Genomic DNA, 26,121 nt, shown 5'->3' with positions numbered 1-26,121 from the left:
AACATATCCTCCAATTAGCCGCCTAAGAGTAATGCGGATAATTCAATAAAAATTGCGTTCATAAACTCTGAAAATAAGCCGCATTATTTTTACGAGCGCCCGTCCTGAAAAAGGCGGATAATCGCCATGACAACTGGACACGCCCCCTCCGATGCGGTTATGTTGGAAAAGGGTGACCTTGTGACCGCACCATGGCAATTATCCGCATTATTTGGAAATGCGTTCATAAACTCTAAATCTTATCTCGATGCTGCTATTAGCCGCCTAATTCATTTTAATTGGGTTTATGAAAGGGGTATATGATGACAAATTACAATATTCACATTATGATGATGATGACGATGATGATGATGCTGAAGATGATGATGGTGATGATGATGATGATGAAGATGATGATGGTGATGATGATGATGATGATGATGATAATGATGAATTGTGGTGGTAGAAAATGATCAAAATAAAATTGATGATGATAATAAAAAATGATGTAATTTGTGAAAATAATAATGACAATGATAATAATATGGTATTGGTAATGGTAATCATAAAGGTTTATGATAGTGATAATGATTATACATTGAGTCAGTTGGGATAATAAAAATGACAACAGTAGTCAAGCACTGAAGTGTCTTAAGCACTTTGCATTGTAATTGTATCCCCGAACAGAGTTCGGAGGATACTATGGATTTGGCCTCGTTGCGCAGTGTCCGCCGCCGCAGAGATTTCCTTGTGAGCGCTCTATCAGCTGCATTTCTTCTCCGATCGTCTTCAAATTTGGCATGAAGGTTGAGTATGGTATAGCAAAGAAGCCTATTGATTTTGGTGTAGGTGGAGGTCATATGGTAAGGTCAAAGGTCATTTTCAGGTCAACATCAAAGTTTACATGCAAGACTCTCTTATGACACCTAACTCTGCAACCGTAAGTCATTTTTCAACCAAACTTGGATGGTAGATGGATTTGGGATACCTGCATGTTATGCTGCAGTCGGAGGTCACATGGTAAGGTCAAAGGTCATTTTCAGGTCAATGTTAAAGTTTACATGCAAGACTCTCTTATGACACCTAACTCTGCAACCGTAAGTCACTTTTCAACCAAACTTGGATGGTAGATGGATTTAGGGTACCTGCATGTTATGCTGTAGTTGCATGTAACATGGTATGGTCAAATGTCATCTTCAGGTCAACATTAAAGTTTACATGCAAGACTCTCTTTCTCCGCAACCATAAGTCACTTTTCAACCACACTTGGATGGTAGATGGACTTGAGATCCTGCATGCTAGGGCCATTGTTGCCATGATAATTGTATTTTTTGTCAAATTTCTGTGTGAGCTCTTTATAATGCAATGACGGATCCATCACTGTTCCACACAAAAAAGTGCACCATCTCCACCCCCTGGGGGGATGGGGGGGCATCCTGACCTGGTAACTATTAACGGTGCACACGTGCCAATCAAATCACATTGACGTTCACATTACATCCTACTGGGTACCAATTTTACAACTAGGTGGAGAGTGACAGATGTGGATAAGTGCCTTTCCAAAGAACATTAGCACCGGGTGGGATTTGAACCCTCGAACCTTGGTTTAAGAGTCAAGTAACTGAACCACGACACCACAACAATAATAATGATTCCATCTCACCTCAGAGGGCTGATGAGGACAAATAATTTCAATCAGCTAATTAACCTAAGATTAGGTTAAGCAGATTACTTAACATGGAGTCTGACTGTAATGATCGCATTTATTGGATGTCTCCAGGAAAGTGATTAATGGAGCATGTAATTCTGTAGCCATTGGCTAAAATGGCATTACTTGTAATTACTCTCATTTGAGTTATAACCTTGTAAGGTTATGGTCTCAAAACATTAAAGATGTTAATAATGCTATACACATCGCGATGTTTTGATATTTCATTGTTGTAAAGGATGAGTGAGAAAATTCAACAGGGGTGAAAGGGTGTCACCAAAACAAGTTTTTCCAATTTCATTTTCTTACTTCATTGATTTTTTTACAATATTTTTCTTACCGCTGTCCATGTAAGCTAAATTGAATCAGCAGAATTGATATTCTTTGGGTTTTTTTAAGGAGGGAAGTGTAGGGAGGGGGGGGAGTAAGTCTCACCCAAAATATGTACCATGATTTTTCTGTTATACACATTGAATTCTTCAAAAGAAAAACAAATTCGCTTTGTCAAATCGGAATTTATTTTGAAAAGGATTAAGGGTTGTCAGCAAAAGGAGTCTGTAGTTTTGTTTGTCCCTCTCCCTTCCTCCCTCTAATAAGACTCATTGATTTTTTTTTTAAAAGGAAGAGAAATGTACATCATGGCATGGCATTTTTTTATCATTCACCAGATTCTAAATGCAAATGAATTAAATAAATTAGCATTAGGAAAACGACATCACTCATTAAGAAGCATCCCTGATGTGGCTAAAGAAGCGGGATACAGAGAGAGAGAGAGAGCCAGATTTCTAATTTCCCCCGTATTCTCCTGTTAGCAAGATAAGCCTGTATTTTTCTCATTTAACCCATTAAGGTAAAAGGTCTTCATGTAGAAAGTGAAAGCCTTATTAAATATTCAAGTCTGTGTGAGTCATGCCAAATCACTCGCCGATCGGGAGCAAAGGTGCCCGTCGCCGGATTCTCTCGGCAGACATGTTGCATGGCGGCACTGTCGGCTCAAGACCAGCACGATGGATCGGCAAGTATATAAATCATCCGAGTGCCCGATATATGCATTTGTTGATTGGCATATCATTTTTCATGAGGGGATGCATATCTAGTAATTTATTGTGGGTGAAGTTTTCGCTCTGGCTGCTAGATATCAGTATAATGTTGTATTAATGTGCCAACAGCTATCAGCTAAGCTTTGCACAAATACTGGTTCATGTTAACATCGTGTCATGTTATGGGTCGCCATGATCGCTGCCAGCATTTTTTCACTAGTATCTAAGCCATACATCACAAAGCTGAAGAATTATTTTAATATCCGTGTTTGATATTGAAAGTGAATTTACATTGGTCTTTTCATTCATCGGTCATCACTGATAAAGGTTGAGTAAAAATATAAAAAGAACATGTATGTTGGTTGAGTAATAAGGCACATTTCATGGACATAATTTTTACACATTGCATAAAACTGACTCGGCATTAGGTGTTCTTGTACCCAATAACCATGCATGTTCCCTTTTAACTCTGTTGGGTAAACCTTTCTTCCTAGTGCATTTGCAGAACAGCAAAATAGTATTATATGTAATAGACATGGGATTTTGTCAAAAGTAGAGGTTTCTTCTTGTTAAAAAAAATTGAATAGATACACATTATTGTAAAAAAAATCAAGGAAATGGGTAGTCTAGCTATTTCATTATCTTAAGAATATACAAAGATGGCATTTCATGAAACAAATAGTGATTTTTTGACATGGGATTTTGTCAAAAGTAGAGGTTTCTTCTTGTTAAAAAAAATTGAATAGATACACATTATTGTAAAAAAAATCAAGGAAATGGGTAGTCTAGCTATTTCATTATCTTAAGAATATACAAAGATGGCATTTCATGAAACAAATAGTGATTTTTTTACTGACTATTAGTTATAAGCTACTGAAATCCTTGTATCCGATTGGCTGAAAGCAAAAGGTTTCTTGTAATGCTGCCTATATGGCCTTCCTCACCTTCCCCTTTCGCTGAACCCCAAACCTTTTAGCGGCACACTTCCAATCTCTCCCATGAATATATCAAAATGCATCCTTCAATGTTTGGAGTGTATTTATCGTTGACAAGCTTCATCTTAACAAATATTGAATTGCCATATGAGATGGATAAATGTGCTCTTGACAATCCTTTCCTGCGCATGCATTGCATATGATGATCCAGATGCCTACATACAACACAGACGTTGAATTTTTGCATCTGAATTTATCTGTAGCAGGGGTGGACCCAGGATTTTCCAGGGGGGGGGCATTTTGTACAGGATAATTTTGACAAGCAACAAAACATAAATGTCTTCACTACCAAATCAAGGTCAATTTCTTCCAAGAAAAAATTGACAAGCAAAAAAAAAAGGTCCTCACTTGCGTATGTTTGAAATATTCCCCTCAAAATATTTGTAGGGCCTCTCAAAAAAAGGGGGCACGAGCCGGATGTACTTAGCTTACATTATACAAACAGAACATGTACACAAGTTTTAAAATACAACAAACAAACATGAACAAGCAACTTCAATCAATTCCCTCAAACTACAGATTTTTTTACCATTTTTTGGGTGGGTGGGAAGAGTAAGTTGACGTGTGCTCAAGTATATGCATGCATTTTCCACTCAAGAATCTGTTTATCAGCAAGGGAAAATAAGATGAGGATTTCTAATATTCCCAGTGTTGCAGCTCTCTGCATCCTCGCCCCTTCCGAAAGAGAAAGACGTTATTGCTTTTATGCAGTATCCCTTGAGAAGTTGACAGTTCCCCCTGCTCTATATGAAAATTATTATTATTTGTTCTGGGTTGTGTTTGATTGGATTTTTGGATTATGTTTACAATATATTCACCATCCATGAGATATTGTCATCAGAATGCATTTATGCCAGTGAGTGCACAGCCAGTCCGGGAGTCTGTTTTTTGTTAAGGTATTGAAATAGCAGATTTGTATTTTTGGGGAAAAAACAGATCTTGTATAAATTCTCACCAGTTTGGGCAATTAGATTTATATTTGACAGAGAATGGAGTATTTACTCTGCCATTTATGATTCATTTGGATACTGTTTTGGATTCAGGTGAGGATTCGCTTTCAGAAAAAGTGTTACATATATAAATGTCACTTATGTGGGATTGCAAATGACTTCATTACATTTTGCGGCTGAACAAAGAACTCATCCATCCTTTTCTCGGATTCATTACTTTGGATTTATTTCATATTCATATTTCATGATTGAATACGCTGGATACTTTTAAAAGGAAAGGAGGCTCTGCACATCAGTTTGCCATTGTCTCAATTGTGATCCGTATATATTTTACCTCGTAAAAAGAGAATCAGGAAAAGGTATTGTAATTGGAACATTTCATTCAAGCTTTACATGTTCTGTCTTTCAAACTATCCCAGTTTTCGTGGCTGATAAGAATATATTTCATCATGTTGTTCAAGACTACAGCAAATGTCAAAAATGTTACACTGCAGTAGCAATATCAGCAGCAATACATGTATAACCTTTCGTCATTGTATAATTCTGCTTGTATAACATGATGTTGATGCCATTAGTTGTACGTAGAGTAATATCCAATATATTTTGCATTTTGAACAGCAATCGTTTGTTTCATTAGGGAATAAAGTATTTTTTTATTAGTATCTGTGTTCACTCAAAACAGTAACTATGGATGCTGGGAGTATTGTTGTGCAATGCAATGACTCATGATTTTAATACTTTTTGAGCCATGAGTCATCTTATCTAACTGTTGCTTTTTTTTTCTTTATGCCAGGTGGATTTTTATCCCTTCATTTATCTTTAATAGGAATATGAGAATGAAATTAAAATAATGCAAAAGTTTTGCTCAGTGGCAGAAATGTTAAATTTGTGGGATATATTGGCTGTTTATTGTAGAAATATCTGTGTTCAAGACATTAAGTGTGAAAAATTATGTTTTTCTAAACAACAGGTGACTCATTTGTAGGCTAAATCTTTTTTTTTGTTAAGAATATGGGAATGAAATTTAAATGATACAGGAGTTTGCCAGTTGCAGAAATTTGCCATTTATAATGGAATTTCTTTTCCAAAACATGAAGTACAACTTATGCTTATTCATTGCAGAAATATGAATTTGCGAAACACTTTTTTGTGTTTTGTTTTGAGGTTTTTTTTTAGCAGGTGTTATTTGTATTTCCTAAAGTTTCTATAAGAATTTGTTTTCATTGCATTGGAATATCTTCAGAAATGTAATTTTAGTGGGGTATATTGTGGTTTTCAGTATTAAAGAAAATATATAGTCGTGAATAGAATAAATTAGCTTCTGATATGACTTTGTGAAGAAAGTGGGATGTCTATGGTTAGTGTAGTCGATGGTTAGATTTGCACCATCATAATAAAGGAGATGATATTTCCATTTATTGACTTTTATTCTGTTCCTGTTTCTGTTTATGGCAACTCCTGTAGGAACTCAGCGGGACAACGTTTTACTGGTATTCCTTGACATTGTGCTGCTTTTCCATATTGAGGAAGTTAAACTATGTCATCTTTGGATCTAAGAAAGAATATATGGTTTCAAGCAATCAGAATGCAATTAATTTAAGTGAAATTAATTGCTATTTAAAAAGCAAATTCAATATATTTCCAACAAACAAATAAATATAATACAAAATCATTACATACAGTATGGCCTCATTGAATAATATAACTGAAAATTTACAAATTTAAGGAAATGTACCAATATAGAATATACAAGCGGTATTCAAAATTTGTTAATATTATCCATCCTTTATTTCATCTGATTATTTACCAATGTTTTCACCCCCCCCCAAAAAAAAAAATGACCACATAAATGAAATAACCGCCTCATCATCAAAATTAGTCAGATATTTGACACATGCTTGCCTGTTCGCTGCTTTTAGACGCAGGTTTCTCGAATCCAAGAAATATATTGATTTCACAGCACTGGAAATGATATAAGGCTGAAAGCTTTTGCTATTCACATCGTCGACCCAGACAATTATAATGCAGATTGTCTGTTCAATACGGTAGCACCTTGGCATATAAGCAGCAGACACCGGACTATGCTCACTTCGTCTGCATGTACTGATTGAGTATTTGTTAGTGATCTTGTATTGGATTTTTAGCTTGTTTATCAAAGGATTTACTAATGCATGTTGTTTGATTGACATCTTAGTTCCATACACAGTTGGAATTAAACCATGCATTTTGTATTGTATACGACAGTATTAAAGGGGCACACTGAAATTAGATGGCATAATATACCTCTATGAGTGCAGAAGCAAGCTGTTCATTCAAATTGAATATTTGTGAATAAGGAAAACATATATGCTGTTTATAAGGATATACTTGTCATTGTCTTGGTAATTACACCTTTGAATTAAAGAGAAATTCCAGTAGTTGCAGTAAACACTGATTTCATGAGAAAGTCTGTAAAACAAGGCTTAATTGTCAGTATGTCATCGAGGATCTAGATCTGGTACAGTTACATAAACTGAACTTTGTGAAATCTTGAAATCTATGCTGAAAAAATGTTCAGACTGAAGATCCCCAACACAGATAAGCGCACGTGGGACAGTGTAAAATTATTGCTCCGAATGTCGGGCCCGACGCTCTACCCGAATCCTGTGCTTATTTGCTGATTTCTCAGCAATTACACAATTTCTTCCAGAATCCTTTGGCACATACGTTTTATTTATACAAACAGACACTTTGGTGGTCATTTCATTGGATTCTGTACAAACTCATTTGGATATCATTACCAAAACTAGCATTTACCTTTAAACACATGCCCTCAATTTCCCAACAGGGTAATATTTCTCACAAACTATTTCAGAAAAAGCTTCACAATCTTCCACTGGAATTAGTGACCTTTAAATAGCTTTGATCATAGGAAATGATCTGATGATTTGTGTATATCAGAGGAAGATTCTTAATTCTGCCCAAAGTCTCAAACCATATTATATCGACCTGAAAAAATAGAAGTGTCATTTCGTCCATCTGTTTTTTTCTTGTGCTCTCTTTCTCCGACAGGAACCTACAGAAATACGTCTACGAGGAGGCGCAGAAGAGGATGGTGTTGTCACGGCAACAGCAGTTCAACGAGAAGCATTGTATCTGCTGCTTTTCATCATTTGGGTTCATCTTAAACAGGAAGATACAATGTCAGGTAAGGAGGAAATAGTAAAAAATATCCCACTCCCAATTTTCATTGCTTTATGCACATGATACAGGTTATGTTATATTTCTTATGATACAATACACCGCACAAATGAAAAATTGCCACTTGGATACACCAGTTAAGCTAGTGCATCTAATTATTTAGGAATTCAAGTAAGTTTCTAGCAATGGCTTTGCAGAGCTGCCAAGTAGTACGGATTTTCCGTATTTAGTACTGAAAAATGAGAAGAATACTGATGGTTTCATGCAAAATACTGATTTCTCAAGTTTCATTTTTATGTGTTGTCCTATCATGGTATTTCTTTGAAAATACTGATTTCCTCGCCAAAATACTGATTTTCAGCTTTAAAAATACTGAAATGTTCTTGTTCAGGTTGGCAGCTCTGGCTTTGTATACCTTTGAGTGTAGTCATTCATTGTTTTGTAGTTTTGCCAAAATTACATTTAAGAGCCGTAAATATACCGCAATAGCAAATTTGCATGCATATGACTCCATCTGCTTTTTCCCCTTAAAATCACTTTCAACAAGCTTTTGAAAAAATACTAGCACATTATTTTCAATTTCTCTAAGTTGAAACTAAATGCGGACTTCTGCTCATTAATGCTCATCAATGATTTGTCAAAAATATAACATAGCTATAAGACTTTCTATTAATAGTATTTTTACCAATTTTATAAATGACATGTTATCAAATTCAAACCCTACATTAAGTTGTGTGTAGGTGAAGAAGTATTGCAGCCATATCTGAATATTTATATAATAATTAAAAGAAATTAAAACAAACTGGAATAAAAGGTCCCACTCAATGTGTTTAAAATTAAGTAAAAATTTGATTTTAGTATAAAGTAATATCAAATTATTTCTTACAGGTTTGCCGATTTTTTATCTGCAAAAACTGCAGAGCAAAGTCAGAGAAAAAGGAGGACATTTTGTGTATTGCTTGTGTACAACAACAGTAAGTTTTTTGTTCATATCTATTTCTTCTTAAACTTGCACTTATTATGCCATTAGCTGGATGGGAAAATGAAAAGTATACTCTTAAACTCATTGTGCCCAAAACTGTTATTGACTTTATGGAGACGATGAAGCAAATAGTGTGGAAACGTCATGGTGTACCGGTTCTGACTCTCGCCTTGAAATCAGAGGGTCGTGTGTTCGAATCTCACCATGGCCTAGCGTCCTTTGGCAAGGCGTTAATCCACACTTTGCCACTCTCCACCCAGGTGTTAAATGGGTACCCGGTAGGATGTGAAAGCCTTAATGTAGTATGCCTAGCAATTGAGTCTTGCAACTCTTGTTGGAATGCTCCCCAGGGAGTGGAGAAGGTGCATACATTGTATGCGGGCATGCAAGGATCCGATGACCGGGGTAATAATATGTCTGTAAAGCGCTTAGAGACGTCGTTCCGATGTATTGGGTACTATATAAATGCGGAATATTATTATTATTATTATACTGATTATTGTGTAAAAAAATAAATAAATAACAGATAATTGATTTTGATTTTTTATCATCAGAAAATACACCAAGTAAACCCCTCCTTAAAGACCACCTGGTCATGAAAACTGAATTCCATGTCTTCCATTGGTCTTTATGTACAGGTTTTCATTGTTCGTGTCCAAAATACAAAGATAATGATATAAACCACCTCCATTGCTGCATGAAATGGAAGGTCTGCCTCGCATCGCCCTCGGCTAGAGAACATAATTTGGCATGATAATTGAGCATCATAAAAACTCATGCTCATTAGAGAAGAGATAGAGTGGCAAAAATGTAACCAATGCTTGCAGTCATGACTACCGTTATTAAGGTAGAGATATTGTATTCTCGTGGCTGGCAGGTAGGTCAGCGATACCTGCTCGTTCTCTGCAATCTCTTGTATTATTCAACGAGAAGCTCTCTCTCTCTCGGATATGTGCACCTGCATTTAAGTTGATATGAAATGCCGGATGGGGAGTGGGTGATCGTACATGGAGGGTTTTTAACCTTTCACATCATATTGTATACAAATATTCAATGTTTACGAGTGCGATTATTTTGACTATTACACGAACGTGCAAGTTGAAAGAATCTATTTTAGTTGTGGGATTGGTTCTCTCAGTCATTCTTAAATCTCCATTTTCATTGAAAGTTATCCAATTAATTGTAATCAGTGACATCAAAATACAATGTGATGAATCCATTTGATGTTTTGCATTTGTGAATACAGGGAACTACAGGTGAGAGCATGCGAATGGTTCTATGCCCAAATCAGAGCTAAGTTCAGGCGGTTTGGCAGTGCTAAGGTGGTGCGTTCACTCTACAAGAGAGATAAAGAAAGAGGTATGTTAATACAGTATAAACAAGTCTTTTAAATACACGGTGGCCTTTGCAGGGGGGAGGCAGTGGTTAAAGGGGTACAATTTAAAATTGAAAGCATATCTCTTTAATCAAGAAATTTGTGTTTACACATAGAAATAAGTATTTAAAAAAAAGCTCTGTACTAGCGCTGCTGAAAAAAGCTGCAATGTACAAATTTATGTTTATTATTATTATTTAAATTATTCTCATGAGATTTATTCTATAGCTGTATTTTAGATGTTTCTTGATGTAAAATGAGATCATGTAAAGTAACATAAAATATTGTTCCTCAATATTGTACAATTCAAGCTGATTATTGATGTGATAGGCTTGAAGTCATGTCCCAAATCTATTCATCATAGGTATTTCTCATTGATGAAATGTCATGTCTTACTCAGTTAATACAGAGTCAACCGTCTTTCAATTTCTATGTAGCATTAGGTAACACTTGTTCCAGTGAGGCAATATATAACTCTTCGATAAAAAAATCCTCAAAATATAATTTTGGAAAAGAGGCCAGATAATACATAATACTTGACTCTCAGGTATAATACTTGCCATGCAATTACTCTTAGTTTTCAAAGAGTTGAGCCATGGTTTAAGGATGAAAAGGAAGTCTTCTTTATTTGCTGGTGGACTTGAAAGCACTAAGTGTACAATAGCTATTTGATCATATTCTTTCAAACCCAGTACCCAGTTACACAAAGCTTAGCCATCAATCTAACAATTGATATTTATGAGTGATTGTACATAGTCATCAAGGCAAGCACTTATTAAAATCATTTGCATGATCAATCTCACAGCCCTGTGAAACAGGAACTCGGTTATACCAATGTCCCCTACAGGGTACACATCAGCTGGTTGGAATACAGATTTAATGATTCCCTCGGGGTCAGACTGTCACATTTATTTTAGAGTAAGATGGGTTTTTCTTGGGTCTTGTATCAGTCAGCCCAGATACCCGCTGCCTCCGGCAATCAAACGTTGCGAGTGTATCGCTGAAATGATGCAAAAATTCATCGCCATGCCCCATGCAGCTATCTTAGGGAGATGTGGAACTCCCGATAATTGTTAGATGATAAAAGCATGCCTTACTTTCTTGAACCTGACACTCGAGAATCGAAATGATAGGATTTGAGATGGATATTGAAGTCGCGATGATTCTAGATATTGCGATCTAAAATAATTGACTAAAATACTAGTACATTAACCATAACTTTGTGTCATCTGATCTTCATTTGTGTGGCCTATTTATTAATCTCTTTATCTCTATTCCGCTCTTATTGCTATATTGCTCATCCTGTTTTATCTCTCTCTCTCTCTCTCCCTCTCTTTCTATTTCTCTCTCTGTCTTTCTTTCTCTTTTGCATTGACTTTTTCCATCTCTCCCAATATCTGTTTCCCCATCCCTTTCTTTTTCTCTCTATCTCACATATTTTCATTCCCCTGCTTTCTTACCATTTCTATTTCTCTTTCACCATCTCTCTCTCTCAAGTCTTTCCTTTTTCTTTGGAAATATTATATTTACCTTTTTTTTCTCTGTGCATCTCTCTCTTCTCTCATTTCCCTCCTTTCGTGCTCACTTTCATGCTCTTTCTGTCTGTCTTTCTTTCCTTCTTCACTCTCTGCCGATGACTTGAACTCTCTCCATTCTCTTCAAGTAATCTATTGACTTTTCTCTCCTCTCCCCTGTACTTTTATATGATTCTCTCTCTCTATCTTTCTCTCTTTCTGTCACTCACCTTCTCTTCCACCATTATTTGCCTATCCCAGGTAGTGGTTCAGAGGACGAAGACAGTCAGAACAGCGATTCCGGTGTCGGTCGTCAGAGAAGTCCCGATTCGCTAGGGTCCAGTTTCGATCTCTCCGCCTTCATGCAAGGTCCAAGGAATGATCAAGAAACAAACACAGGTAAGGCGTTGCATGATTGTGATATTGTCTTGTCTTGTGGTCCAGTGGTCAAGTCTCCATGTTATGAACCACAAGGTATGTGGTTCAAATCCTTTAATAGCATCCCTCCTTTTCAAAGACATCAGAGAGCTGAAATATGATGCCTGTAGTAAAAACATATCTGTAACTTTCCTAGATTGCTTTAAAATTGCTTGAACATCATTTATATGAATATGTGATAAAAGAAGATAATGATTATTAACCCAGGTGTTAAATAGGTAACACTAGTGTATGAGGATAAATGCAATTACCCAGCATTGTGAACACATTGGCACCTGAGAGTGGAGATGGTGTGGAGAGTGTGCATGTTTTGTGTAAGTCATTATCATAGTGGAAAAGGAGCATCCATATGAATGATGACTCAAAAAAAAATCATCCAAAGGCAATAAAAATGCCCACCTCCTCTGTATATCTTAATCAAAATCCTTATCATTATATTCTAAATGATGTTTATTGAAGCTTTATATCGGTAATCAATTTCCATGACGATTTATCACTATCAGTACAAATTGAAGGCCAGCAATTTTTTCACAATGTAGTTTGTACAGTGGTCTCTCGGGCGGTGTTTCATAAACCACTTCATCAGTTACAATCGACTTTATGCACAGCTTTATGCATGCCTTCATGGTTATTGTTGATTCAATAAAGCTTACAATTTAAAAAAAAATGTATGATTTCACACGTGACTTGTTATGTTCTTAGCTGCTAAAGCCAGCCATATAGGGACTAAGTATATAGTCTTAGCGTAAAAAAGGATTACAAGTCGTGCATAACATTTTATGTAATTTCACGCAAAATTTACGAACAGCTATCTGAAATGACACTGCATTTTCCTCTATTCTATCTCATCATTCTAATTGTTTGGTGTCTTTATGTGGTTCATGTTACTATAATGAACTGACATTAGAAGACATTATATCCTACGTATGATACGGCTTTTAGAATAGAAAATGTTATTATTTGAGACTTGTTATTTTGATCGGAAAAATACAAGATGAACACATCAATTCAGTGGATTAAGGGGGGATTAAGTGAGAAATGAGAAAGAAGGTGGGTTGCAAAAGTCACTAACAGAATGAAGATGTGGGAAGAGTCCGCCATAAAGACAGAGAACAAATATTTACTCAGACGGGAATTAGACTTGATATTTGGATCGCTTGCCAGCCTTTTGAAGACAGCTGAGATGAGGTGAACCTTTCCACAGTCACTTAGCTCTGATTATCTGCGATGGCCTTTGATTATGTTAAGGTGCGTTCATGCTCTTTGACCGAAGCTTCGATCAGGAACATGAATTCCAATCAAAATGCTAAGGAGCTAACACAGAATATGGTTATAGGCCAACATTCAAGGGATTTTTCATCAACAATGATTCTCCCTCAATTCAAGCCCACCCATTGACACAGGAAGTATAGGTCATCTGTTACCGGGGATAGCATTAAGTGGTTTTCATCAACACTGATTCTTTCTCATTTCAAGCCCACCCACTTGACACAGGAAGTAGAGATTTCCTTTGAGTGTAAGCAGTGCACGTGGGATGGATAGCAAAATGCTCGTCATGGAATCACAATTCAGATCTCTGTCGTATTAAAGTGATTTTCAGCTACTATAATTCAATTCAGAATCATGTTTAAAAATTCCCCTTTTGCAGTATTTCATATTTCATCATGGTAGATGTTTATTTGAACGCAGCAATGGTATGGACAAAATGCCTTTGAAAACCCATGTTTCTTGGGTACCAAATTGTAGTTTGAACACAGCCTGTGTCGGTCTAATGTGTCTCGGGCTAGCTAACTTCTGTTTATAGAGCGCAGGTCTCATCTTTCATCACACAACCACATGAGAGGAAAGTGATTTCTTTCTGTTTGTCAAATTGACTTGGAAATGAGTGGGAAGGCTCTCATTCTTTTTTATCTCGGGCAGAAGCAGAGGAAAATGTTCAGGGGAACATAGGTAATTGGTGTAATGCGAAGAAAAATGAGCATGGCAAGGACATATGTAACATTTGCGAATATCATATAAGAAAAAGAATGAGAATAAGATAAAGAGGGGATGAAGGGTAAGAGGAGAGAGACAGATCTAGACCGAAAGAATAATCTTACAAATTTGCAGTGTCATGCCCACATAGGGATCTAGTGTAGAGCATTATTATCGTTAATGACGACTGCTTCAGAGAGGGGTTTTTTATAACTTTTTTCTTCATACTTGTAATGGTTAATCAGTGGCGAATGTTTTATTCACCTCATAGGTCCATATACAGCAAAAACTGCACCTATCATCTATCAACTCATGCATGCATACATTTGCTTTGATAGCCCATGTAAAATTCATGGATAAGTATTATTCTAATCATCATTGGCACTGCAGGGTCTCCTAGATGCAGTCATGCATGCATTCATTATTAAGCAATGCTATTATTTCCTAGTCATCATTTATGCACTCGGTCGTCAGTCTGGGCGCTTGGATATATCCACAAATGATGTTTCCTATTCATTTATACTGAATTCCCTATTTAAGGCCCATATGCCTATTTTTACAGTATATAAGTAAGGATATAGAGATGCAAAGACCATAACAGTGCTATTGTTTTATGGTAATCAGGGTTCAAGATTGTTAAGTATTGAATAGACAATGTGATGTGTGGTGCAAGAGGAGGAGGAGGAGAAGAAGGAGGAGAAAGAGAAGAAGACAGAATAGAAAGAGAATTAAAAAAGAAGGAGAAGGAGGAGATGATGATGGTGATGATGAGGATGGTGATGATGATGAGGACGACGATGATGATGATGACGACGATGATGATGACGACGATGATGATGATGGTGATGATTATGATGAAGAATTAAATAAAAGAGAAGTTAAACTCCATAATTTTCATCAATATGTATCTCACATGACCATCATTTCCATTACATTCTACATATGACCTCTAAAAGCAAAAATAATTTTCTGCTCTTTGCTTCAGAACAATTGCACCCTCACAGTGATGGCTTGATCAGCTAATGCAATTGACACTTGCCCAAAATGCAATTGCAGCTATCGCCCTTGTATGTATTTGTATTGGACCCTACTCATTCAATTAAGTATTAACACACTGCCTCTGTCCATTTGATAACAGGTGAGGGGGCTATAATGCATCACATGGTAATTGATTATTTCCTTTTAATGGGTCTCTATGGTGTTCTAGAACTTGATGCTCTTGTCGTCTGGCTGAATGGTGTATAGGAGGGAGCAGATGTGTTGCTGTTCAGTGATGAGGGCAATGTCCTATTATTGAGGCATTTATTGTTATAATTGTAGATTTGTCCATCTAGACACATTGGCCCGCATTCTGAAATCAGGTTTAACTTAGACCATGGTCTAACTCTGCTAAAATTATGGGAAGCCAAAAGTGTCAAATTTTTTATTAAGTTGTATTTTTCTTATGTTTACTGTGCTCTTTCCTGATTCATCGATGGTGAAGACAATCATCTATTTATACTTCCTTGACAATTATGAATGATTTGAGAGCCAAATGAGCTGAAATATGATATCTCTACCCGTAGAAATTTATGTAACAATTGGCTATCCATACTTAAACCACAACTTTAAACCTGACTTTAAGTTAACCCGACCTCAGAATACGGGCCACTGTGTAGTTGTTAGCTCTTGTTGCCACTTAAAGCTGAAAAAAATATGTAATTTCACCAAATAAAACCATATTGTTTTTTGCATGATATCTGAAATTGAAAGTAAAGAAATTGTACGTCAGATTTTGATGAATTTTTCAGCATTATGCTCTTTGCTGTCTTCTATTCATTAAAATCAAACACCTTTTTATTTGGGGTGGACTTGGCCTTAAAAAAAAAAAACTTCACACTTGTGAAAATTTGTGTGAATCGTGTATCAGAATGAGATGTGAAATTAGCTCTCCACCGTGGCAAACTAAGAAGGTGCGTTCGTTGAGTTTAAAAAATTATGTGAAATAATACATGGATCACAATTGAAAGCTCCAACACACGCATATATCTAATTTCAGAGAGCATTTAAACAGTTTTTCATCAGCATTGATTGATTCTCTTTATTTTAAGCTAAATCACATAAATGAATCACAAATAAAATCTCCAGCACATATAACCAGGGTGAGAGAGAATTCAAGGGATTTTGCGTCGGCATTGATTCTCATTTCAAGACATATGCAACTGCACACTTTTGTGCATAGTTTGAATCAGGAAATATGTATATGTAAGCCACTATATGCTATGAATCTTTAAACCAGCGAAGTGTCTCACAAAGAATTTATGTAATACGCAATCTTATTGATTAATACGCAGTAGTGCGCATCCACTTAGCATAATTCGACCAATGTGGTGATGCCATTCATACAGCATGCAACTGAAAATTTAAGTGCAGCTCTCTTAAGTCAAAGTTTACTACTTGTGACACACTCCCCAGGCATATCTGTAATGACAAATGATCTAGCTCTCCCTCCCATTCAAGCGACAGTGGTTCTGCTGAGTCACTTTCAATATCACACTTTTTTCAGAGTTTCTTGTGTGCATTTCAAAAGTGTTTTACAGAATAAAATTCAATGCAACCATTTTCTCAACTAATGCTAGACTGGTGGATCCAGTTGGTTTTAGACAGAATATTGTTTCAGGGGCCACAGCATTGTTTGTGCACAATATATTTGTCCCCTCAAAATTATTTTGACTTATCCTCTTGGATCTACCCCTACACTACAGTCACACCAACGAAACCATCTCCAGACCGATCAAGCCTATTCCATTATTTTAAGTGGCAGTCGGTCGGTTTGACGGTTTTAGTCTGACTGCAGCATTAGCATCTTTTTAAACTGAGACCTGTTCTCATCGGCTTTTTAAAACCGGTTTCCCTTGTACCAGGCTTCGCTTGAGTTCTCATTAACATCTCCTGAACTGATTTCCAGGATAAATTTTTGCTATAGGAACGCTCTCAGTGAAGTCGCACGGTCGAGAAAACCACTTAGCATGGTGGTTTTCCAGACTGCTATGGAAAATTTCTTCCGAGACCGCTTTGACTGATCCCATTACTAGTTTTCATTTAACTGGTTCCCACTAAAACTAGTTTAAGAAAGTAGATGAGAACAGGGTCTATAGCATAAAATGTTTTCCTGAACAGGGCCTAAATGTAATAAATGTAATGTACTAGAACGTTGGCTGAATACGGAATGAATCAAGAATTACTAGCAGAGCTTCAGATTGTGTTAGGAGGATAGGCAATTAAATCAAATGAGATAATTTGCGTTGCCAAGTGTTGGTCCTTCACAAATCCATGGAGGGCAATTCAATGGAGGGATTTATCCCCGCAATGATGTCATTTTAGGAGAGCGAGGAATATATTTGGATCGCAATCCTGCAGAAGTATTGGAAACCAAGGAAATGTAAACTGAAAAAGGTGTATTTATATACACAGTTTATACTAGTTTCACCCAGTTTATTTTAGAAAGCAGAGAGGAAGGATGAGAGACGAGAAGTTAAAATCTTCATCATCATTGTTGTACGGAAGAAGTAGGTGATCCTGTAGTGCTTCCGATTGTTCCTTAAAAAAAGAGAGAGTGACAGAGAAATAGAGAGAGAGAGCGAGAGGGAGAGATGTAGGAAGAGAAAAAGAGTAATGAGAAAAAAAAGAAAGAGAATATATTAAGTATGGAGAAGCAATTATGGAGAGAGGGAGGGTGGGATATTGATGGACATGTTGTCAAATGTTCATTCTGTAAACTCATCCTGATATCGTTATCAAATTAATTGGAAAGATTAGAGTTGGGGTTTTAAATGATATATCTTCATATGTCACTACTACTTTTGAGTTCTTTAGTTATTTTACTATTTGGTTGTGAGCATTAATAGAACAATTGTTGTGAGCATTAATGGAACAATTGTTTTGTTATTTTTGTATATTTAGATCATCACTTTTTTAGGCAAATTGCTTTGAGTCAGAGCAGCAAGAATTTGGCAAGCATCTTTTCATCACTTAATTAAGGTGCTTATATAGGATAATCTCAATAAATAATGAATATAGGTATTCCTCATGAGGGTACTTACCTGGGGGGGATGAGGCTTATTTTCATAGAGATCTAACATGGAATATTCTCTTCCAGCTTTCAAGCATAAATCGGGCTTTGAAAATTCTTTGCTCATGTGAAACCTGCACTTGTGCATAATGTCTTATCGACAAAAAAAAAGGCGAAGGAGTCTTGATTGAGTTGCAGTGCGGCCAATGTAATTAGATCAAGCACCAACATTTAAGGTCTTGGGATCAACGTCAAACAAGCTTGATGAATACTTTCCTGAACGTAACGAGTCCTCTGGTGCTATCCCGCTTGAGGTTTTTTCACCCATATAATTGGCTCAATTTGAATTGAAGGAGAGAGGGCAGTTGGGTCGTAGAGACAAGAAAGAGATAAGGAAGCCCTCATCACTGGGGGAGCATTCCATGAAGAGCTCTGTCAGTGATTTTCATCCACTAATTGGCTCTCAGCCAATCAGATGCAAGCATTTCAGTAGCTTGTAACATCTGTCTGTGAAAATCACTGACAAAAAATCTTCATGAAAACACTTCCTCAGGATGCTTTTTCGTTCAAATAGTTTGTCAAACTAGGACTCTATTCACATCCTAGTCAAGCTACATGTAGTGTGACACGAGGAGGATTCCTTTTTACTTTATTCTTTTACAAAGTGAACATTAATGGATTATATGAGAGGATGTTTTCTTCATTGCATTTAGTTGATGATGATGACTTAACTTTGGTGGATGCTAACCATAATATCAGCCTCTACATAGTAATGTTGCATGACTGACTCAACTGCTTTTTCATTCGTAGATGCTGATTTTTCTCCATGAATATAGAATTTTTTCATTGCATTCCTGTGCTTCATAGTGGATGAGAACCAATCTTTTTATGTGTTCTTTCAGCCTCATTATAGACCTGCAAGTTGATGATTATTAGTTTTCCCACTCTGTGAAAGTTTGATTTTCTTGACAAAGGCTTGGATAATCCTTGGTTTAATATTGGAAGACATGTTTTCATTGAAAAAAAAACTGGGTCTTGTGAAAAGTCTTCGGATTGTTTAAGGTGCGTGGAAGCCAACAAATGAATATAATTCTTGAGTACATGTATCTCATCTCTTTACTGTATTCACGCTTTTGAATTGCATCATTTTGTTGAACTGATTTCATTTTCAATTAGCGTGGTGTGGGATATGACAGAAGCCTTGAATCTAGGCCAGCTGATGAAACAAACAATCACGATATTGCTGGAAACAAGGATATAATATTTTGTATGTTATGGATGAGTGTTGATGTCAATTGACGTAAGACATATCAATACATGTACATTCTTGACAATTGAAATGTACTTAAGTGTTCATATATTTGGTTCTAAAAAGCATCAGATCCACGATGTAGAGTGCTCAAGGCACTATTCAGGGATTATGAAGAAATTTAAGTGAAGAAGTATTGAAAAAAATGTTTTTAGGTGTTTTTTTTTTAGTTTCAGAATTTGAATCTTTGTGTAAATGTTATGTATTATTGTTGGTATGTAGTTATTTTTATTTTAGAACTTTCTGAACATTTCCTATTTATATCCATCAGTAAATTTTCTTTCCTTCTAGTTCTGCTAACTACATGTCAAAAGTCATTCTAAACGTTGTTTTACTTTAAAAGGTAATTTGTGCTTTGCATTCAATACCTAATATTAACAGACTGAACACAATCAAAAGTTAACAATGATGACAATGATTTAAAGTTGAATTAAGAAGGGAGTGAGTTTCCATAAATATGGGTTCCACACATAATATATAGTATATATCAGTTGTTAAAACAAATAGCATGTCACAAAAATCTTCTGCCTTCTCGATATTTTGCTTTGAAAGTCTATGAAATTAGCCACCTGTCAGAGCCCGCGAGACAAGTGTACAGAAAAATCACTCTGAGTGTGACGTCACCGGAGGGAATTTAGTGTAGAAGGTGCCTGGGTGTAATACAGAAATGCTATGCAGAGAGAGAAAGATGATTTTACAATTTTTTTTCAAAGCAACTCAAATCAAACAAGTAGGAATCATATGTACAAATCTTTACTTTACCTGTATAAAGAACAGTATGAATAACTATCATGAACTCTTAAATCATGATGAAAGATTGAAAACAGTGAGTTATTGAATGATATTTTCACTATTTCTCATTTATTTTGTCACGATGTTCCATCAAGTGAGTAGCTGGAAAGTAATTCCGGCGGCTAGCTCAGCTCTGCGCGCGCTGCATGCCTATACACACAACACCCAGGCACATGAGTGTACTGCACTGTAGTGGGGTAGTGGTCTGGTATGTCGACCCCCAGACCATCCCCATATATATCTCTATGGTCGAACCGCAGTTCATGACCATGCAGCAATCCCCTGACGTCTTTTTCTTCTTTCCTTTTGTCTTCGACTCCATTTTTATATCCTGTAGATCATTTCCACTCGTGGCTCATTCCACAGAACAATCTTGAATCAACTTACTATTCTTCTCGGCCTTCCGAGTTGTTTTCTACATGTATATTTAATTACGCTAGAGGTCACCGTCACACATACAAATGCAATTCGCAAGTGAGTTGAAGACAGCATGAAAGGTATGCGGTCCGGCAGCTCGACAGCTAGCTGCGCCGGAGCGGGTGGCCGGTCCGCACAAAGCAATTCCGCAACCAACTGTGTTTTTTGCAAAAGCCGCGTCACACGCGGATAAATATATCATGATAACACGTCTGCTACGTTATCGACTGGTGAGAAGATCTTGGTCAAATTTCATATTATTCGCCTTGAAATTATTCCTTTAGGGTCTATGGTATCATTATGAGGGAATTTACATATTTGGAATAATAGTATGGCCATAAATATAATTTTAATCATTTCCTTTTTGCAAGTTCTCCGGCTCGCAGATACAACTTCAACTGCAGTTTATTCAATTGTTTCGCCACGGACACAGTCCGGAACGAAAACAAGGCATTAAAATCGTATAAAATTGCTACAAAGAAGAACAATTTTAACAATGTAGGGACATATTATTGACAATGTGTCTTATGACAATTATTACTTCCTTTCAACATCGTTCACATAAAATCAATAGCGATAAAATGAAGTTTTGACACAAAAGTAAATATGAAGGCGTACGTGCATAGTACACAAAACAGCACTGCCTTGTTTACTACGATACCCCCGGTGACGTCACAGTCAAAGAACACCCGTCTCGGTAGGCATTGCAGGAGCAAACTCGGGGAAAATGAGTAGGGATAAATCGTTCAAATTCACTATTTTGAAAAAAGAAAATGGGGGGTCGAATCACCTCTTAGTTTTTGGTGGGTTGTAAGGTTGCTATTAATGTAAATATCTCAATATTTTGAATCGTCTTCTTAATTCAACTTTAATAAGCTAATTGTCACTGTCCTATACTAATAGAAATGGAAGAAATTGTAATATGGATCCTTGTAAAACAAACTTAATTTGCATCTTTTGATATTGAATTCACTGACATTTTAGCAGATAATGCTGAAAGCAAAATCAAGGTTGAATGTGTTTAGATGTGTTTTAGTAGTAATTTACATTGTGTCCAAGAATAAACACAGCCATGAATGATCAATGATTTATCATAACTTAATCACAAATATAATAAATTAATTAATTACCATTGTAAAGTTTTGAATCTCCTCTCTCACCTGGTTTAACTTAAAAGATTATTCATTCCTTCATGAATGAAAACATGTTAAGTCCAACTGCTAGCCTGTAAAATATTAAAATATTAAAATTCAAGTATAATTTTTAAGAAACTGGACTTTGTTATTCCTTGATCATTTTCTCTGATGCAAGTATCATGTTAAGGAGAAGATATTAAACTTTTGAGATACAGTATATGATAATTTTGGAAAGTTGAGATACCATCCACCAAATGATTTTTTTTTTTCATGTTTTCATGAGAGTTGATTTATACATGAACCATCCAAGATATATCATTTGAAAGAAGAGATTCTAAGCCCCACAGTGATAGGCCATTTGTCTATTATATCGTCGCACGCACCACGAACCGTCCTCTCTGCGCACTTCGATGCGAAAGTTAGTTTGGCAGAAAACGCATTTAAAGAAAAGCTTTTTTAAAACCAGCAATAAGTGCACCTACAGGGAGAGCAAATTATTTACAGGTGTCTTCGTTCAAAAGTTCAGGTTCCAAAGTTTCATCCCGTATCTTTGTATTTTCTTGAAGTGAATTATTTACGCTACAGTGGGCATCGTAACAGAGCGGACGGTTCGTGGTGAAATCGCAAGGCGCGATAGCACACTGTATTCTTTCCACGAACCGTCCTCTCTATTACGGTGCCCACTGTGGCGTAAAAAATCAATTTCAAGAAAATATAAAGATACGGGATGAAACTTTGGAACCTGAACTTTTGAACGAAGACACCTGTAAATAATTTGCCCTCCTTGTAGGTGCACTTATTGCTGGTTTTAAAACAGCTTTTCTTCAAAACTAACTTTCGCATCAAAGTGCGCAGAGAGGACGGTTCGTGGTGCTTGCGACGATATGTGTAATTAAAGCGATGGTCGGGCTGGAAATATTTATATCTTAATACATAGAGTGGAATTCACTGAGCAAAATGCCGAAAAATTTCATCAAAATCGGATAACAAGTAACAAAGTTATTGAAGTTTAATATTTAGCAACATTTTGTTAAAATAGTTATCATGAATATTCTTTAGGTTTCATTAGGTAGAGATGTCACATCTCCACTTTCCGTTTCCTTATGCTATTACATAAAAATTGTATTTCTTTTTCATTATTTCATACTTGTGTGAATAATATGTCTCCCTTATAATGAAATAAGTTGCAGCACTAAATATCTAATGCACTTAATCAGTTGTCAATAAAATTTTTCTAGAACTTGGAGAAAATATTTTGAATAAACCTAATTTAATATTATAAAATATAAAAGAACAAATGGATATGTGACATCATCAACCGACTGTTTTTACAAAACATTGCTAAACTTTAAAATTCAATAAAATTGATATTTGTTATCCGATTTTGATGAAATTTTCAGCATTTTGCTCAGTGAGTTCTACTCTATTTATTAAGCTATGCATGCTTTCAGCCTGGACCATCCCTTTAAGTTATGATGAACTTTAAGCATCAATAATTCTTGGTTTCATTTTTTCAGGGATGCACTGTATTGTATGAATTACTTTTATGCTATATTTTTTCTGTCAATAGATGTGTGCATGATTTTTTTCGCTATTATTCATTGTCTTTTACTTTTGCCTCATATTGTTCTTGTTATTTGGATGTTTCTCCCTTCTTTTACCCCTTGTATAGCTGCTGTATCTTCTATTGCTGTTCTCTCACATAGCTCCCCTGAATGTAAGTGTGTACATGTCCTATACCTTACCTCCTTCCTTTTAGTCGTATACATTCGTAATTCCGAATCTTCGTTATTGCGAAGGTTCGTATATTCCGAAAGTTCGTTAATCCGAAAGCGAAATAAGGTTCGTTGTTCCGAAGGTTCGACAATCCGAAAACTAAATGAGGTTCATTATTCCGAAGGTTCGTTTATCCAAAAACGAAATGAGGTTTGTTGTTCATTTCGTTTTTGGACTAAGGAACCTTCGGAATTACGTACCTCATTTCGTTTTCGGACTAACGAACCTTCGGAATTACGACTCTCATTTCCTTTTCGGATTATCGAACCTTCTTAATTACGAACCTCATTTCGTTTTCGGATTATCGAACCTTTGGAATTACGCCACAAATGTTCGGATTAATGAACCCTTTTTTCGTTTTCGGATTAACGAACATCGAGGTATAGGCAATTTACGTGTTTCGGAATTACGAACTTTTGAGATAAAGAACCTTCGGAATTACGAAGTGTAACCCCTTTTTATAACCTTTTAAAACTTTTATATTGCTCTATTAGAAAGAGTGTGAAATTAAGTGGCAAATTGTATCACCATGAAGTCTAACATATACATTTGAATATTTTTCATTATTTATCCTTTCTTGCATTATTTGTTTATGAAATCTTTGCATACTTGAATAATTTTTTATGTATCTTATCTTGCATTGTCTGTTTGTTTTTTAATCTGTGCATCAGAAAAATAAATATATCTTTTAATTGGCTTAAAGGTTTAGACTTTTTTGTGAATCGAGGCCTTTAAGTTTGGAACACACGTAAAGCAACACATGTAATTGCCTATTCATTGTATAGATGTTGGGTAATAGTACAAATAAAATCAATTTAATTTCCATATTTTCAAACCCATATGATACAACCATCTATATTTTTGTTTCTGAATGACTTCATTTCTTTGAGATGACATATTAGTGAGTCAGGGTGTTTCCTCTTGCCTCAATATTATGTCAATGCTAATATACACCCAATTATAATTATCTCTGCACACAGGTGTTGATTAGGTGTGAAGTTCACACTTCCATTTCTCAGCTACATGTTTGGTTATCTTTAAAGTTACATTATCGCTATCTTAAATGTTATTGGAAAACATGACCAGTAATTATCATTTTCTGGCATTATAGTGTTTTAATAATGTGATTTTGGTCTGTGATTTGCCTTTGCAATATCAGAGCTTATTGCATGATGCGCCAAAATCCTTCACACAGGCTTATGTACAAAAATTTGCACTGCAATCTCATGCCATATTTCATGGGCTGATGAACAATTACCATGAAAAGATAATAATAATTATATTGGATACCTTTTCTTCATGGGATACTAGAAATATTTTACCACTTATGCATAATTTTGCACTCCTCCGTGATTTGTGCAATATTGGCCTAACTCGTGGAATATTTCCTTTATTCCATTCCAAAATGAAGAATTGATTTTTGTCTTTGTTTTCCTTCTTGTGTTTTCAGACCAAGATTGGTTGGATCTGTTAAGACCTCCTATGACTTCAGTGGCTGTTCAGGCGCCCCATGATGAAGGTATACCCACAAACTTCTTTTATTTGTCATTTCTGTCTAATACTTGCACCATATTAGAGTGGCAGTTGATTCAATCTTATCTCAACTTGTGATCGATTTCTCCAGAAAGCCCCTCAAAAGCTTTGGTAAATCTTATGAATATTAAGCTGCCTTTATTTTATTTTTTTAAATTCTTAATCTATAATATTTAAACATCTAGCACCCTCTCTTTATAATGCCTTATTTGTTTTTCTACAAAAGAGGACTTTAAAACACTTATATAAAAAACATATGATTTATTGGATTTTGAAAAGCTGCATACAAGTATTATGTCCTAAATTTTCAGCCCATGCCATGATTTAGAAATGGCTTTATATCCAAAAGTGATATGATTCACAGATATTGAATTTGTTTTAATTCTTTATGCAAACAGATATACACATTTTAGTTTTTGTCTCACCTGCGAAGCAAAGTGAGACTATAGGCGCCGCTTTTCCGGCGGCGGCGGCGGCGTCAACATCAAATCTTAACCTGAGGTTAAGTTTTTGAAATGACGTCATAACTTAGAAAGTATATGGACCTAGTTAATAAAACTTGGCCATAAGGTTAATCAAGTATTACTAAACATCCTATTAGAGTTTCATGTCACATGACCAAGGTCAAAGGTCATTTAGGGTCAATGAACTTAGACCATGTTGGAGGGATCAACATCAAAATCTTAACCTGAGGTTAAGTTTTTGAAGTGTCATCATAACTTAGAAAATATATGGACCTAGTTCATGAAACTTGGACATAATAGTAATCAAGCATCACTGAACATCCTGCATGAGTTTCACGTCACATGACCAAGGTCAAAGGTCATTTAGGGTCAATGAACTTTGGCTGAATTGGGGATATCTGTTGAATTCCCATCATAACTTTAAAAGTTTATGGATCTGATTTATGAAACTTGGACATAATAGTAATCAAGCATCACTGAAAATTTTGTGCAAGATTCAGGTCTCATG

The 26,121-nt window shown here is 35.9% G+C and overlaps 1 protein-coding gene across 1 annotated transcript in view; it reads left to right on the top strand.

Annotated features, from left to right (window-relative positions):
- Positions 1-7,727: 7,727 nt before the first annotated feature.
- LOC121417713 overlaps positions 7,728-26,121 on the top strand; it is a 37,939-nt gene continuing 19,545 nt past the window's right edge. Inside the window, exons 1-6 of the mRNA XM_041611450.1 lie at positions 7,728-7,859; positions 8,741-8,826; positions 10,081-10,193; positions 11,985-12,122; positions 23,513-23,557; positions 25,067-25,135. Of these exons, the coding sequence (XP_041467384.1) occupies positions 7,764-7,859; positions 8,741-8,826; positions 10,081-10,193; positions 11,985-12,122; positions 23,513-23,557; positions 25,067-25,135 (547 nt within the window). The 5' untranslated portion in view covers positions 7,728-7,763. The remainder of the gene's footprint in view (positions 7,860-8,740; positions 8,827-10,080; positions 10,194-11,984; positions 12,123-23,512; positions 23,558-25,066; positions 25,136-26,121) is intronic.

The sequence above is a fragment of the Lytechinus variegatus genome, chromosome 1 (assembly GCF_018143015.1).
Source record: "Lytechinus variegatus isolate NC3 chromosome 1, Lvar_3.0, whole genome shotgun sequence".
Classification (NCBI taxonomy): domain Eukaryota; kingdom Metazoa; phylum Echinodermata; class Echinoidea; order Temnopleuroida; family Toxopneustidae; genus Lytechinus; species Lytechinus variegatus.
This window is presented reverse-complemented; position numbering and strand designations above follow the sequence as displayed.